Source organism: Diachasmimorpha longicaudata, chromosome 7 (genome assembly GCF_034640455.1).
Source record: "Diachasmimorpha longicaudata isolate KC_UGA_2023 chromosome 7, iyDiaLong2, whole genome shotgun sequence".
Taxonomy (NCBI): domain Eukaryota; kingdom Metazoa; phylum Arthropoda; class Insecta; order Hymenoptera; family Braconidae; genus Diachasmimorpha; species Diachasmimorpha longicaudata.
Genome location: NC_087231.1, coordinates 8,779,211 through 8,797,069, shown reverse-complemented (window position 1 = coordinate 8,797,069; position 17,859 = coordinate 8,779,211). Strand labels below are relative to the sequence as shown.

The 17,859-nt window shown below is 40.5% G+C and overlaps 1 protein-coding gene across 5 annotated transcripts in view; it reads left to right on the top strand.

The window, feature by feature from the left end:
* The window catches only part of LOC135164399 (protein dead ringer-like), an 80,320-nt gene that overhangs the window by 19,382 nt on the left and 43,079 nt on the right, over nt 1–17,859 (top strand). For 3 of the 5 annotated variants that reach the window (XM_064124692.1, XM_064124691.1, XM_064124688.1), the window contains 2 exons: nt 11,158–11,361; nt 11,585–11,929. In XM_064124692.1, the coding sequence (XP_063980762.1) occupies nt 11,317–11,361; nt 11,585–11,929 (390 nt within the window). In that variant the 5' untranslated portion in view covers nt 11,158–11,316. Of the gene's footprint in view, nt 1–9,583; nt 9,863–11,157; nt 11,362–11,584; nt 11,930–17,859 lie in introns of those variants that run through there. The other 2 variants (XM_064124690.1, XM_064124689.1) reach the window with 2 other exon arrangements.

Below are 17,859 nucleotides of genomic sequence, written 5' to 3'. Positions count from 1 at the left end.
GAAATTTCTGCAGGTGGGCATTTCTGATTTCAAGATGTTGACCACTCTTCAAGTCTCGTAGAAGTACTTTGGAACCGAGAAGAGATCCAATTAACGGAATAGGCTCTTCACCGACTGGTTCCACAATTTCTCGGATCAGTCAATAAGATCGCAGTCCATAAAGAAAGTGCGTGGTATTCCTTCAATACCACGACTGAACCTTCTTCCATTTCCATGGGATATTATGCCAAATTTGACATTGAAATTCCCATCAAATTTTATGTCACTGCAACAGCACTATCGAAACATCTTTTTCTCGTGACTTCGGTGAGGCCTCTGAAACCCCACGAACTCTTCATCCCCTAGCAAAACAGATTAATCCTCATCCAAATAACATGACGATAATTGACATTTGGAATAATTCAACCCATCGAATGTTTATTTCGATATATTACTAGTGTTGGGGTTCTTAACTTGATTAGTCGCATTATTGGTATCGGATAATATGCAGGCGAAGGGGTTCCCACGAAGGAAGAATATTAGTAACAGAAACCATACGAGTACCGTCTCGTTTGATATTACTCCCCCTCAGAAGAAACATAAGCACTTGAATATGAGATAATCAGTCCTTTCGAAGTCTTATATGAACGATCGATGTTTTCATCGTAATCAGTGCAATGTAAACGTATTATTTATTTATTTGTGCACATTGGCAATTTTCTTGGAAAATGAAATGTCTTGGGTAGAGAGCAAGGGGTGGACATGGAAATTTATGGCGGGCTGTCAAGCACGTGGGTGACTTTTAGTTCCGGCCGGATATGCACTGGAGGCTATGGAGGCATTCATCTCCACTCGCTCGGACGATTCTTCCGGGCGCATTTGCTCCAACGCACTTCAACTTTGTAACGCGGCATCTCCGTGCGTTACATGTACACGAGGGGAAGAGATGTAGCTCGCGTGCCCGTGCGAGGTCGCGTGCTGACACCGACCTCCTCCTCTTTATTTTCAGGCAGACCTTAAGTCTGTGGCTTGCTAAGGAAGCCTGTCGTTTACACGTATCCCGTATCTTCTTACATTCAACTGACGCGTCAGCGCCTTTTTCGCTTCATCATGAGCTTTTTTTTTTAACCCCTCGCAATTTTATTGAAATTCAGTTACGCATTCTGATTGATAGACATTTCACTCCTGTTGATAGATTCATTAGTTGAAAATTTTTCAATCGGCAATTTTGAGGTGTACATTTTTGGGGGGGGGGGGGAAAGGGAGTTATTCGGGAGGAGAAATTTGAGATGAAGGGATTAAGAACAATGGTGATACAGAAAATTAGCGGGTGTATTTTCAAAGGACCGCGGTGGAACCCATACACTCGGTACACCTCTAATATTTCACGGTGGGCCCCTGGCCGGCAAAGCAACCCCTCGCCAAATTTTATTTCACAATTATATCCACTCATTTTTGTCTCAGGGTTATAGTGCACAGGTTACTGAAGTCGGCCCTTTTGAACCGATTAAAAACCCGCAAGTTTATTCCCCTGCTAACATGTTCGAAAAGCGCAGTGTCGGGTGTGGAGTAATAAAAATTAAAGCATCGTAATGACGGCCCATTGTGTCACGCCCGGCGTCAAATCTTTAATTGAAAATTCGATGCACTTCGCGCCTTTAGTTAATACCAACAATAGTAAATTTGTTATTGGAGGGAGCGAGAGAGAGGGAGGGAGAGAGACTGAAGGATAGAAAATGAGATGGGGGGTTTTATTCACATTTGCATGGGAGAATGAAACAAAATTAGTGCACGAGTCGGAGATCATTTGATCGGTGATTTTGGGGTCTCGATGACTGTCACTGGTGCGACAATACAAAGTAAAAAATAATATCAAATCTCCAAATGCTACCGAACACTTGCACGTTGTGGCAAAGTAACGTTAATCGATTCTCGTAGCGGTGATTAATAGCCGATCATAAATTCGTCGAACGTCCTGGGCAATTATCCAGTGTCGGAGACCGAGCGTGAACGCACGGCACACGAGGTTTCATATACACGCTCAAATATCGGTGCTGTATGCGCCTATTCGCGCGTGCGCTTGTGCATTACCGTGCGTCATGCATTTAAGGTCAGTTTTACATGTAATAGTGTTGTTAAGAGATGACGGTCTCTTTCAAATGAAAACGTATAACCATCTATTACCGTCGTATTAATAAATTGAAAATGTTTATTCACTAGTTTCTACGCGAGTTGTCCCTGTTCCAATGGTGAATGACAATCTTATAGAAGAACATATCGTTACAGCTACACAGGTCATTTGGTATTTCGTTGAAAAGAATTTATTAAATCTTAATTATGTAGAATCCGTCAATAGGATGTGCTTGAATAGACGAATATCTTTCATACTCAAAAGAGATGGAGGAGGTAGGTTTTTTCATTTTTGAAATTTAAAATTCAAATGTGAATTACGTGCTTTGAATTCGATGATTTTTTGAATTTTTCATTGGGGCAGTACAATATTTTTTTTTTTTTTCAATTATATCAGTATCGCTCTCGCCCCCTCGCTCCAACCAATCGCTCATCCGCACATCTCTCGTCGCCGTCCAACCACAAAAGAAAGAATCACTGACAATGTGTCGCGTGGTTAGAGCGTCGCGATCAAAATGTAAGAGATAACAATATTCAGTTTGTAGGTATATATTTCCACGAATAATATCGGTGGATCGCGTGACCGCAGGAATTCCCGAAATCCCGATGGGATATAATAATGCATAAACGAAAAAACTCGAAGGACGATAATTGGATTAATTACCTATTCCTCAACAACACGATCAAACCCTGTAATTCCACCAGTGTCCCGCGTGTCCGTTGCTGAATTTGCAATAATTCTTCCATTCCAGTCGACGTGTACGTGGTGAAAAAACCACCCAAAAGTAAAAGGCATCGCGTTATATCAATCCTCAATTTAGAAATAATAAGGGTCATCCATATAATTGACACTTTAAAGCCCTCAAAAGTTCCAATAAAAAACTCGTCGAAAAAAACTCAAACTTTCAACAATCATTGTATTATTCCGATAACTCGATGCCATTTCGTGTTGAGTTTGACGAGTTTACGACGTGATTGTACGAAGTGAGTGGGGAAAAAAAAACCCCCACACAGATGTAGGTATGAAAAGGACGACAAGGTGATGGTGGTGGTGGTGGTGGGAAGGGAGGAGAAGAGAGGAGACTCGTTGATTTATGCGCAAACGTTACTTCTGACCAAATGGATTTACATCTCGATATTTATTATCCGAAATATTAACGTTTCTTCGTTTATTGCGTTAGTGGAATGTCTCTGCCGAGGCTAACATCTCTCCTTTTATTCATTCCTCAAAATACAATACAAGTAAAACAAAATACAAGACAATTGGCCGATGATGCACTTGAGTTTTCTTTTCCCAAGGGGTTGCGAGGCGCCAGAGTTCCAATCATGTGAAAGAGACTGCCGGTAGAATGCACAACACAAATGCAACATTTTCTCAGTGAAAAAAAAAAATTTTATGATAATAGTACAGAAATACAGTAGTCCTTGGGGCTAGACAGATCCTTCCACGAAATGGCGATGTGAAAAGCAGAAGGACCTGTGAGGAAATAATATTCACAGGTATCCTCTAGTAAAATCAGTGTATTCGTGACGAGGGAGAGATTTTACTACGTCTATCTCCTATATCATTAAATTAATGTTAAATAAACGCTCACGTGGGGGAGTTGACTCGCGGGAGATATTGTGTATGTATAACCAGAGGGCGAATCGTCAACAATATACAAACGGGAGAAAGTTGAAAAATAATTGAGATAGTCGAGTTGGTCTAAGGTGAATTTAGAAACGATTATTCATTCAAATGGGTGAGAGACCCGATGGATAAAAGCCCAATGGTTGGGAGTCCGGGGGGCTCCCGAATTTTATGTAGAAGAGTTGCCAAGGGACTCCAGGAGACACGCGATCTTTTGCGTCCTTGGGGCACGCCAGGGTAGCCAAGAGACGCACTGCGGAGTCGGCGCTACCGTTTTCACTACATATTTTTGAATTTTTTTAATACATTTTTTATTTTGCCTTTTATAAATCTCGCGGGTACCTTTATCGAGTATTCTCAATTCTCACGATATTCACTATTGAATAACAGTGAGGTTACATTTCCGGTTGTATCATGACAGCATAAAACCACAGGTTTTCTTCTTTTCTTCAATCCTGCGGTGCAAACTAAGCATTGGCGAGTTGGGAGTAGAGAGTTTTTTTTTGGGATTTGTGGGACAGCAGTATGAAATTGAGGGTGAGGGTGAGGGGGAGGATGAGGTGGCTTAGTGGGGAGGGTGTGGAATGGAAGAAAAGAAATGCACGGAATGGTCTCAAGGGCAAACACGCGACTTCTGTGGGATAGTATTTTCAGGCACGCGTCTTACTAACCCTTTGAACTTGGCCAAGGTTAAGGTCATTTTTGGTGATTGTAAATCATTATTTCTGAATAGTTGTTGTTAGGTCTTGGGTTAATTTGGAAAGGTTTTTGTGTTGATTTTTGATGAGTATTTACGTCCAGGGTTACTCCGGCTGCCATTAAATGTTCCGAGAGGTTCTCCAATAATTTTTAGAAGAAAATAGAAAAGTAAAAATTTGGGTTTCAAGGATTCTATGTCGCATCGAGATTAGAAATTATCAGTGGAGTATAAATGCAGGTATAACCGTCAGTCTTCTCTCCCCCACGCAAGTGGTAGTTAGTGTATTCGGGGAAACACCAATTGCCTTAAACTTTTGTTTTCGATAGGATCGGGTGGATTCTGGCTGGAAGACACTTAGGATGAAACACCCAGGGGCTTTCTTATTTTTTTCGGTAGTTAAAAAAAGACTACTATTTTTCGAGTCGCCTACCGATAAAGTGAGATCGTCTCTCGACATATCGTCTCTTCATCCCCTCCGACTTGGACGCCGACACGCTCGATTGTATTTTAACTGGCGTTTATTCAATGCCGGGGAAGTCATGACAAACGTATTTGCAATTTCGTTGGAAATACGAGAGGTGTAGGGTGAACAGTGGGATTCGGACGGAAAATGCCGGATTTTTCCGTTTGAAAAATCACAGCTACGAATGTTGGAGGAGGATAAAAACGAGGTGTAAGACAAGGATGTGAGATCATGTGGTCGGCAGATGGTCAAAATGACCTGAGGTATACGGTGAGGGTTAGTTTTTCCGTCCTCCCAAGATCCTCAGAATCTATCTTACGGCACGGATTATGGCTGGCACTGGGGTGTCTCTTGGACCCATAGGCATAAAATAAAAATGAAGAAAAAAAAAGAAAATACACGTAGAATGCTCCGTGGAATTTTACACTGAGTCAATAAAATGTTAAATCACTCGTAGCTCTGAAATCACAGGGGTAAAAAAAATCTCCATATCTAAAATCAAAGGATTCATGTTAAACATGAATACAAAAATTACCATCGACATTTAACATCGTTTATACTGACTGTTTTCTCAGCTGTTGCCATGCGGCACATCACTGAATGTTCGCGGTTTTTGATATACCGGACGTGGGCGTCTTATACGCATAAAATTTGGCAAACTCACACCTACACTAACCCCCTCTCAATCCCTCCCCTCACCTTACTCACCTCGCATTCAAATGACTATTTTCATTTGACGATTTCATTGTATTTAACGGAGGGGATATGTCACGTCGCAACGGCTGTTGTACATCAACATCTGACGGATCCACGATGAAATGGTTGATGGTACGAGAAAAGACGAAAACGATAGATCACGCAATCGTTGGCACACTGTGATTCATCGAAAAAAACATGGTTGTCTCTAATCGAAACCGCCTGTATCCTATCATCGAGGGTGGAATGTAACTGGCATTTTGAAAAACAAAGTCAAATCATTAATGTCACTGGAGGAGGGAATAGAGGGGAATGATTCTGTCGCCCAGGAAGTGCATTCCGAGATTAGAAAAACGTGAATGTTGTTTTATTCTGTTCCATTCTGTTTGCTCCTGTGGTCGTGCCATCGGGGGGGCTGTGTTTAGAGATAAAACCTGAAAACAATTGTCCTTCGAATTGGGGGAAAAAAAACAGGAAAGTGGCATTCCGCTTGACCCCTTCACTAATAGAATGGCAAAAGGATTAGCGAAATATCGTCGGATCAAGATTAGTGATACAGAAATACCGAGAGTTCAGTTTTCAAAAATTTCTTGTGATGGACAGACAGCTGGCCGTCATTAAAACCCCATTAGCAAAGGAGAATATCTCTCCTCTCTCACTCTATCTCCTCACCCTCCTCCCTCCGTCACAAGTTGGTTCCTGTCTCTCTCCCTTGCTCAGGCATATTTTGTACGTCGCAAGAGGAGCAAACGCGCAAGACACAGCCGCCCCAAACGTTTCTAACAATATCTTCCACGAATGCCTCCACCCGCGCTATTAATATTATTCTGCCTCTTCTTACACCCCCAGTTATATACATACGGATCTCCTCAGCAATGCTCTCATTTCCTCGGTTCTCTTTTTTATTTTATCTCGTGATATTTCTGAGACAAATGTCGTTGAGGATCACGCTCTGGGCCGTTAATTATCGATCGGCCCAGGGGTTCTTCGCTCCTCCTTTGGAATACGTAATATGAGAACTCTTGGGGGAATTCGTTGCCGGAAGCGTCGAATCTCACGCGAGAGAATATTATCAGTTTTCAAAATGTGAGATAAGAGTTACGTCGGTGTTGCGACATCAGTTGTCTTCGGGTTCTTGATAACCTTGAACCAGTCCCAACTGCCGAGATTATTGTAGTACACAGATTATTTTTTTAATTTAAATAATTAGAATATTTGTACAGTTTCATTTTCATGTCTTTTTTTTTTCTAACAACCGCTCAGGGCTGATTTTTTTTACCCGTCTATCTAATTAAAATATCGATAAATCTATCATTATTTATTTCGCCGACTTGTCGTCTCCAACATCTGACAACAATATCCACAAATCAGACTGTCGAACTTGACGCTGTCAAAGACGTGCCCAAGGATATGGGTCAAGTTCGAAATAACTCGACGCTTCGCGGTCATACTGCCTTCATCGTATGTGCATGAGCCACACTGAGTTGCACGGATTGGTGCATACGGAGTGTCTTAACCAAGTGCATGCACTTCGGTTTTCCCCTTCCCGGTTTTCAAGCGAAACGAGGTAAATTCAAATGGTCTGAGACACTGCAGCCATTTGTCGTCTGGGAGGCACAATACCCGGTGCACCAGAGCGTCAAAATCCGAATGCACTACCACTCCGACCACAAGTGGTGATGTTTTTTTTTTCATTATTTTTCTTTATCATGCGTTTCATCGACATAATTCTACACGTGGAAAATTTTATCTTACGATTTCTTTTGGCAAATTACAAATTACAATTCAATTTGGAGTATTGCAATGGCCCTGAGGTTGTTTCGTGATGTTCCCCGCGGCATCACTACTTTCTCCATTCATTGGCGATATCCCCCACGTTTGAGTCCCCATTTTGCGATTGGAAATATTGCCCATAGACTTTTTTTTTAGAAAGGATTTTGCAGGCACATAATGTACGCTATAAAATGATGAAAGATGAAAGATCACGGGGTAGGGAGCACATGATCCCCCAGGACGGAAATAACGGAGATGCGAGCTGGTTGATGGGCATGTGTTGTATACCATGCTTTGTAGCGGCAGATCAAACTCGGCGGGTCATTAATTAAATCTGGCGGAGCCCAACGATCGTACCAGTGGGCCCCCGCACCTCCCAAATTTATACATCAACATGAAAATCTGGTAGCTAGGGCACATGAGGGTTATAAATATCATTTCGATCGTCAGTCGTCTAGGTTGACAGTTCGGTCTGACACATCACGTCTGCATCGTCATTTATGCAGGAGGTCTTTACCGGAATATTTAGGTGGTACAAATGCCATTCATAATGCTCTCCTCATTCGGCACTTTTCTGTGAAAACTTCTCCCACATCAACAACAAACTGTGTCCGCGTGCGGCCTGTCATCTGGTGCGCACGCGGCAACGCTCTACCGATAAAATTTTATGGCTCTTGCCTACTACTTTAAAATGTCTACTGGTACTTACTGAAATGAAATTTTGAGTTGTTCCGTTTTTTTTTTGTTACCTCAAGATGGAATTATCTGATTGTATTGTTTCACGAAAAAAAAGCCTTGAGCATTGGATAACGCGAAGAAATCAAAGAGACCTACTTTTTCGAAACTAGCGATAACGCTTTCTGAAATTATTGCCAAACACTTTGGTGGAATTTTGCAGAATATGCCAATGGTCTATCGGCATTAATTCCTCCCTGAAACGTGTTCTCCATCAAATCGCCAACAAAAATCACATTCGATACAGCGTGTATTTAATTCCTCACCAAACCCCATATCATCACTCAACCATCAAAACGACATGAAAACGATATTAATAAAAAATACTCGGGTGGACATCATTAGAATAATCGCACAGTGTAATCTAAATCGATCGATCTGTTCTGGACAATTTTTCCATCGAAAGCAGTTTATCACATGACTGAATTCATTTGGCCTGTGTAGCGCCTCAGCGACGACGTCGATGAAGCCGTGATGTCTACGCTGGGAACTCCGCGGGGGTCCCACTGAGAACTCTTGTACATACTTATATATACCACCACAGTTGGAGCCATGGTTTTTATTTACTACGATAAAATGCATTCATCGAGCGCTTCATCCGTACGATTATTTCTTTTCCAATGCCCTCCCCCCCCCCTCTCCCCTCTCTCTATTCCCACCTATTATTCTCATTTCTTCTTCACTTTATATTAACGATGCATTATTTTATTACATGCAACATACGTGAGACACTCGAACATTCTCTCCGTCTATATTTATGCACTTGTACGTTATAATATGCCTCCATGCGTTTATAACTATTTTAATTATATACCTATGGAAACGTATTCTGCACAGTTTAATTGCAAACTCCAGTAACAACCGTTCAAGAATTTAAATTCACCAATTAAAGAAAAAAGCCAGGCAGACGTGAGCAATCTTTTACGAAGATTTTCTCCCTCGTCGTTGATTTCTATTGTTTTCACACGACGCAGAAATAAAATATTTGAACAAAAAAAAGGAGTAATCTATTGCGCAAGGACTTTGCGGCATCATGTGACACATTAAAGATTCAAATGTGATTATCACACTGGCTATAACTTGCAAATGCATTAGATATCGTTGTTTCCGTATGACTATTCCACGATTATCCATCCAATGTGCGCCAAATGTCCCCATCAATTTCCGTACACCCGCATTTCCTTTCATAGAAAGATATACGATAATGACACACCAACAACGTGACATTGCGATAGTGCATTAATACCAGAAAATTAACATTGCGATTATCAAATGTGTTTCCTGCTCTACCCTCATTTCAATAATAGTTCATACTCATATGTATGAAGTATTAGAATTAAAAAAAATACTCATGCAGAAGAATAAAAACAACAGTTGACATTATTCAAGCATTGCGCATGCATCGGTTGTTGGGTGCAATATTTAGTTCCCATGAATAATTGTATTCAAAACATTTAAATTAATCGAGGGTTTATAAATAAACTTGAGCATTGTGGTGTCTCGTTGTGGGATTTTTTTTTGGCACCCCCTCCTGTGCTGGTTGTGGCACGTTGCACTTTGTCACTGCGTTTGGACACCCACGAATTACACGCAGTGAGAAAACGTGGGCGAGCACAAGGCAAAAGACACGTGAATTTTCACGCTGGAATTAACATAGTTTCGACAATTTGGTACACTAGTAATCGCATGGAAATTCAGTCGAAAAGAGAGTGAAACGTTGAATATCATGAGTGGAAAACTTTTGCTGTCTATTCTGGTAATGATGGATGGTAGAGGGGTTAATTAATAAATTTGGAATGTTGTGACAAGTGTCGCGACTTGAGACAAATGATTTTGGGTGATTCTGGGGAGTCGAGTAATGAGTCGAGTTGTTAATTGGGAGATTGGGGTATATTGTGGCACTGGGGTGGGATTAGAGGGTAATTTATGGAGGTGGTTGGATAATCCTTTTGTTTTGAGATGTTTGAGCCATGAGTTATAAAATTCTTACATTACTTTTGCACACACGAATTGTGTACCACCCGCTGGTTATAAATCTTGGAGCTCGTGGCTCATTCCAGTCATCTCTCTCGCTCCCTCTCTCTCTCCAATTTCATTCGCTAAATTTAGGTATTGTCACTACAGTGGTATATTAAATTCTGGGACATCTTCACGTACACGTTGTCAAGTAGGGGAATGTGAGTTAATCATTCGGCACTTCTGCCGGATTTCACCACCTCTTCTGTATATCGTGCACTCAGAAAGAATTATAGGGATTTTTTCGTTCCGGAAATGGACGAATGTTTGACTTTTGATGACATGTCTGCAGATCGTTGGATTTATGATGATATTTTATTGAGGTTGGACTTGTCAGTATAGGGAAAATGACAGCGGTCGAAACTTTTAGATTGTCAGCAGTTCACGGGGGAATTGAGTGTATGATTTCAGGTGTGAAATTGTTTAATTTGGGTGTGATTTACCTAGACTCTAGCCCTCTGTTTGGAAAGGGCGACATGTGCTTACCCAGTTTCATATCTTCAGAATTGTAGTCTCTCTACGAATATAGATAGAGGGGAACTATTTCACGTGAATGATAGGGATTTGAAAATTGAAAGGCTGTCTGACTTGTAAAGTTTTTATTTTATATGATAGATTTAATGTTGTGAATGCAGAACAATATTCTCAATTATGTAGTAACATCTTAGGTTTAAAAAAATCCTCATGATGAATACGTGAACAGAAATGATTTATTCATTTTAAATTTCGCAACGAGCGATTTGTCATCCACCCACAAATCGATCATCTGCTTCGACCTCGATCGATTGATATCGATCATCGTTGGAGGTCTGGAATTATCGGATTGATTCATTCGGTTCTTTTTGATGAAAATAAATCAACAGAACGGAGAACCTGAATGTTTGTATAGGATTCCTCATGTATTTTCTTAAAGTCCAACGCTGAAGAATAAATATTGTCACACGTGTTTGGAGCCGCTGTGAATGACAAAAATCAATCATTTTTTCATTAAATAAGAGTGAATTTTAATTTTGACTGGTGCTTTTTTTGTTGCAGTCGCATCAGGAGGAGGATCTTTCAGATCCAGACCTGCAGGATGAGGAAAGTGGTGAGGAGTTACCCCAACAACCATTACAGGGTAACAATCATTCGTCCTCGGATGCATCGACGGGTCCGACTGGCACTCCTACACCATTGACACACTTGAATAGTTTGATGAATGCCCATCATCCACATTTTTTGTCAAAACTTAAGACAGAGGTTAGTACTTGCGTAATTTCGTTACAATAATCAACTATAAATATTTATTATACATGATCGTGGAGATTGCCCCTCAATATCATGATAATTAATATTCACGAGATGATCAGTGTCCCGTAATTTTGCTTTAACTTTTTTTGCGTGTCGAGTAAATATTTTTGAGTGAAGAATTTGACAATTGGTCATTGTCTAATAATTTAATCGTGCATTTATTCAATTAAAGCCAACTGACATGGATCTCTTGAACAACAAATCTGGTCTGGAAGCCCTCCAAGCTGCAATAGGCAGTGGTAGCTTCAACCTCCCATTCAACTTTCCACCTCCGGCGGCATTTCTCACCCCCCAGCACCCCAATAACAATCCACAAACACCTGGGGGAGGTGGAGGTGGTTCAAACAATGCTGTAACCTCATCCGCGAGTTCACACTCCAGTGAGTCATCTCAAGGCTCAGCGAGAAATGTCAGTGATGCTCGCGAGGGCACTGGCCAGTCACAAAACTCCAACAACTCAAACTCCCATCAACAGACGAGCTGGAGCTTCGAGGAGCAGTTCAAACAGGTGCGTCAGGCAAGTATCGAAAATCTGCCTTGTTTGGCTATTTCTATTTATTATTCATATCACTTCAGTAGATATCATCAACGAAAATCAACGGTGAAAAAAAAATTATTTATCATTAGTACAAAGCCCTTTTCAAGAACTTCGCGTGAACAATCAAAAACAATCTCTAGATTTTGCATATTTTTTCGGGAAAACAAAAATTTATCAAATTCGTAATGATCAAATGCTTGACTTGTATCAAAGCCCGCTTGAGTTCCAGTAAGTAGCATATGCACATTATTCTATTACCACAAGTATCCATTAAACTACTGAATCACAAGTTTTAACGCGTCGGCTTGGTTTTTAATTAATGCAATGAAATGGCCAGTTAATTATTATTTTTACACCGGGGGCGAGATAATTGCCCCATACACTTGGCCCTTCCTCTCTCTGTCCGAAGCGAGAGCCAACTTATAGAATTGGGCTCAGCAGAGAGAGGATCGCCTTGTTAACGCTTTTTGTCCAAGTTGAATCGTTTCCACTCAGTACACGGGAGCGAAAGAAGGGCGGTCAGGTATAATTCTCCTTTTTTCGGTTTTTGCGCATACACCCGCAGGGGTGTGGTATTGGATTACCATTTAGATTGGTATTATCCATGTATGATTGCATCCTTTGCATAGCTCCTGACAAAATTACAAAAAAATAGCGAAAAAACATTCACAGAAATAATTTTCTTCTAAGAATCCGAAAAATTCCCACACATTAAGATTTCCTTGAATTTCTTACTCAGTTCTCAAATTTCAAGAAGTCGAGAAAATTTTCCCTTTTATCAGGTACAATTTTTTTTTGTTTGCCCTTCTTCTCTTCTTATTATATTTCAATTTAAAGTCAAGTTTGATAAACGTCTTGCTTACATCGGAATCGATGTCACTAGAAAACAATCGTTAAGTTCAAATATATTTCCATTACTTCAAACTCGTCAATTTCAAAATGAGACAAATCGCAAATGTGAAACCACATGGGTGCGACATAGAGTGAAGTAGATCCAAAGAGTCTCACTTGCGGTTCATGGAGAGTAATAGCACGAAAACAAGAACGATATACAAGAGACGTGAAACGAGGATAGGAATGAAAATGAAATGCTCCACCCACTCAGTGAGGAGAAGAAGAGAAGAAACTTTGCGTCTTCTCTCGCATCGCATCCATCATTCGCCCGTTGGAGGGCGTACATTGCACGGTCTTTAATCTTTTCCCCATCTACTCTACGTCTTCTCGCGGTATTCCCAACGTCACGTCTATACCCCCGGCATTATCTTTGTTCTATTTTCCCAGTCCTTCGAGCTTCAATACATTTTACAATGAACTGATAAAGAAAAACATTGAGTGAAGCGACGAAATTGATATCGGTAAATAATGACGGCAGGGTGTGTGATAATGAGCTTTGCAAAATAGAGATATTGTGCTTATGCTTCCTCAGGCTCTAGAAACTAATTCACCAGCAAAAAAACATAGATAAATATGACATTTTTAATCCAGAAAATCATTATTTGGGAAAAGTCGAGAATTTGTGGTAATAAGTGATTTCACTTTAGATATTTAACTAATTTTTAGAGCCTGAGTTTCGCATATTTAACCCAAAAGTTATCTAATCAACGATTCATCATCCATTAGTAGCCGTGCAAAGCTCACTAATGCATTCAGTAAATCACCCTAATAAAATCCAAAAATAATCTCGAACAATGCCAACACTGTGATTGATGTAAAAGACATTGCGATTCATAGATAAAACGTAAATGGCCAAGTGAGCCAGATCCAACCAGCTAATATCCAAAAATATTCCCCCAAACGATTCTGTACACACAACTCAATAGCCCGAGATTAGACGAACTAAATCGCAATGGGTAGTGAGTGCATCACGTCTAGACAGCGAGTAGTGGGGAGGTTAAAATTCCGGGGATAAGCGTACTTTGGACAGGTTTATGGGCAGTTGGTTATTGTCTTGAAATACGGTGAGCGCTGAGTTCGCTGTGGGCCCCCGAGGGGCCCAGATTGGCGACTCACAGAGCCTCTATAAACCCTCCTACCCCAGATAAATGCCCTCCCCTCACCACAGACCAATTCGCTCGTCAAAAATAAAACTCTTCGTTATTAAAAAAAAAAAAAGGAGAAAAAATAATCCAAACTCAAGTGCATCGATCCCTCGCAACAGTGGACACAAAGTAAATGTAACCAATACATATTTTCTCCATATATTCATACATATTCCTTATGTATATCGCTACTCGTCTGGGGCTGCAGCTACCAATGGGGGCCCCAAAGTAATACTGTAGCACTATACTTTGCAGCCATTGTGAAATAACTCGTAAACCTGCAAATTGCCGGCTATTTCGCTCCCATATACTTCTTGCAAATGTGTGTGCATGCATTATACGTGTGTAGATGGTCTTTTTACACCGATTAGTTACATGTGTATAACTATGCATATGTATGCATTTTGTTCGATGAGAGAGGTGAACAGGGGGAGGTAAAATGGAAGGAGTGATACACCGGTAGAGGGGTTGAGGCGAATGGTTCATTGTGGGAAGGGATGATGGAGGTAAAAGAGGAAAGGAGGGGACAACGCACACTTTTATTATTGAAACACACACACTGATTCATTCACTAGTCTTTCACGTTCATGGCGGGCGTGCCAAAGCAACTCTTATGAGTCCGCCTTTGTGCGCGCCTGCATTATTCGCCTATTCTGAATAAAACCCCTTCGCGTTTCACTTTCCACCCCACCACTGAATTTTCCTCTATCAGGGGAGGGAGTTGTATGTGCGCTGGATTAACACAAGCTTATCATTGTCATTATGCAAATGGCTAACTCAAATGTGGAATCACTGGCCCTCGCCACGGCCATTTTTCTTTCCGGAATATTTTATTTTTTCATTTTTACTGGTTTTACGCTGGAGTGAATGCACTTTTGTCTTGGTTAGATTATTAAAAATTGTGTTACATGAGTTTTACACTTTTTAATGTTTTTTTTGTGGATAATCGGCGATTACGCTAGATCTGTGACTTGATGACACGTCTAGGTTTTTTTTAATGTGCGACAGTTTAGTTTGAAGGCTATTGCTTTATCATTATTTTTGTAAAGTTATTCATTACCCGTAGCATCACGCTTAGATATCGCTGTCGAAATTGACCTCGAAGTTTCTAGGATTTTTATTCCATTCTGGCTTTTGTTTAAAACGTTTTATTGTGATTTATGAGACGTTCGACACCGGATTTTGTCACGGTATTTTACATTTGTTTATTGATATAAATTAAACATTTTCTTTTCTAACGTCACAGTGATCAATATGACCTGAATTTTATCGTGAATATTATCTTGGTTGACGTGTAAAATTTATGAGGCGATATTCCGGGAATTACATGATTATTATGCAGTTTCATGTGATTTGGTGATTCATTTCTGGATAGATAGGCGGAAGAAATCATGACTTGGGACTATAATGGAAACAAAATTGTGATAATGCCGGTATGAGTGGGGAAAAATGAAGTGATGTCGAGCATTCACATTTTGCCTATCGTATTTCCACATTTATCGTTGTATTCGACTGTTATTTTGTTCAAAACTTTGTCAATTCCTTCATGATTATTTATTCATGGTCCGGACCAACCTGTTCCCTATTTTATTCTCGAAATTAACAATATAAAACTAAATGATTAATAATATCATCACATCTATGGGTTCTCGCTCTAAACGAAGATGGATATAATTCGCCGACATTGGATTCTCAATATTAGTTCAATAATTGGATAAGGTCGTAAACGCTTCAGTCGTACAGCAATGGCAACACTCACTCTAGTCTCGTTGAGGGGTATTTTATACTTTAGCCTATATCCTCCCTCTATCTTCATCTCCCCACATTCTCTTATCTCATTCCGTTCAGAAAATTTTTACAAACATGGACAGATGCATCTCCGCAATTCTAACTTCTCAACTGGCCACATAACCTAGGGTGTATCATCTCTCAGCTTTTATGTACAACTCTCTTCTCGTTCATCTCCCTCTCGCACGATACAATTTTTCCCTCAGAGTCGTAAAGTACCAAGTGGCAAAACCACACTTGGCCGCGTAATGCTAGTGGCGATGTATAGTTGGAGTCAAGTTGCTCCTCAAATAGTTTATTTTTCCAAGTAACCTCAGCGGATACAATGTACTCGTCATTATGTATCTCACTTAAAATACAACAATCTTCAACACTTTGTTTGGTTAATTGTTCACTAGGTTTGCAATACACTCTCAAGTCTTTTTGAAACACTTATTTCCCGTATCATCCGACAATTTTCACAACTCGTACAATTCTTTTCTACGAGTTTCACCCAGAATGATACCAATCAGTTAACTGCACTCCCTCTTCTTGTTTTATCTTTTATTTTTTGTTTCCTTCCTCGATTCTTCTGCCAGTAATTTCCGCGCAGAGACAATGGACGAAGGTTATCGCGACGTACTTTATTATCTGTAACGGAGCAGAAACTAGTGAGAACGAGGGGGGCGGAGTTGGTGTTATGATGAAGTAGGTGTAGTGGGGATTGGGGGGTGAGGGGGAGGGGGACGTTATAACAATTTGTCGTTAGGTGAACGAGTGATGGGTTAGGTGGTTCGTTAAACCTTGAGGAAGAATGAAGCGTACGGAATAAGGAGGGACGCGCGAATCGCAGGATGTGACGAGTCGGTGGTCAAGTCGCACGGGTGAAAACATATCGTGAGTGTCGCGGAAGTTATGGGGTTATCTGGGGAGAATCATGAAATTTGAAGAGTTCGAGGTGGCAGCGAATTCAACTACTCATGGATGATTTTAAACATTTATTCTGGTGGAGATAATCTTTCTTCAGTCACTCGGCTGAGATTTTGGGAAAGTGATTTGAAACGAGAATGGATTGGAATCACTTCCCTTCATTGTTTTCCTCTAATTGCGAATTCAACAAATTTTCTTTGCCTTTAGATATCGTAATTCAATTTTTCACTGAAGCTTCATGTCCATTCATTCGTCTTTCACATAAACGTCGAATTCAAAATTCATAGCGCTCTTCTTCCTGGACTTGAACTCACATAAATGATATTTTGACCCGAGTTAGCATACCAAAGAGTTATAAACAGATATATCATCAATTCTCACTCCAATATATATAGGTAAAATCGTAATATATGTGAGCACATCTCGACTGGCTGGTTGCTAGCCGTTCATAACTATGAGAAAGAGTCTGCATCTCAAAGTGTCCGAGAAGGGGTGTGGGGAAGGGGGTATATCATTTGAATTTCAATGAATGATGTGGGTGCAAGTGTCGCCCGTATCCATTCACCGATATTTATCAAAGTGTCTGTCTTGGTTTGTCCTCCACAAAACCGTCCGTGATTTTCTCGTCTCGTTCACTTCCCCGGCTGGTTCTTTTTTTCCGAGAGGAAGACGAACGCAATGAGGGGCTGAGGTATCATCTTCTGCATTCATGGTTTCAGGGATAAATACACAAAGGGGGATAGCAAAGATCAACTTGTGATCCTCCATTGTTGCAATACTACGTGGTTTTATTTGTTGGTTCGGGGGTTTTGGACTTGTGTGTTTATCGATTGTCATTCGTAAGTGATTTCAGTCACTGTCGATCCTTTGAAATACATATATATGCACTATGGGATGAAACTATACAGAAGTTTATGTGCGCTGTTTGACATTCAATTTTAATTGAATTCAGTCGGTTTTGGAATCAGTTGGAAAATAGTTCGAGAGAGTTTTAAGTTTCATTCTTACAAGAGCATCACAATGCTTTCTTCGTACTCCGAATGAATCACGAAAAATCAGCGGCTTTTCCCTCTAAAAGCATGAGACACCACAACAGATCTCACCCCATAATTTTCGAATGACAAATAAGAACCTTTAGCCGCATTATGCACCCACCGAGAGACATGCCCATTC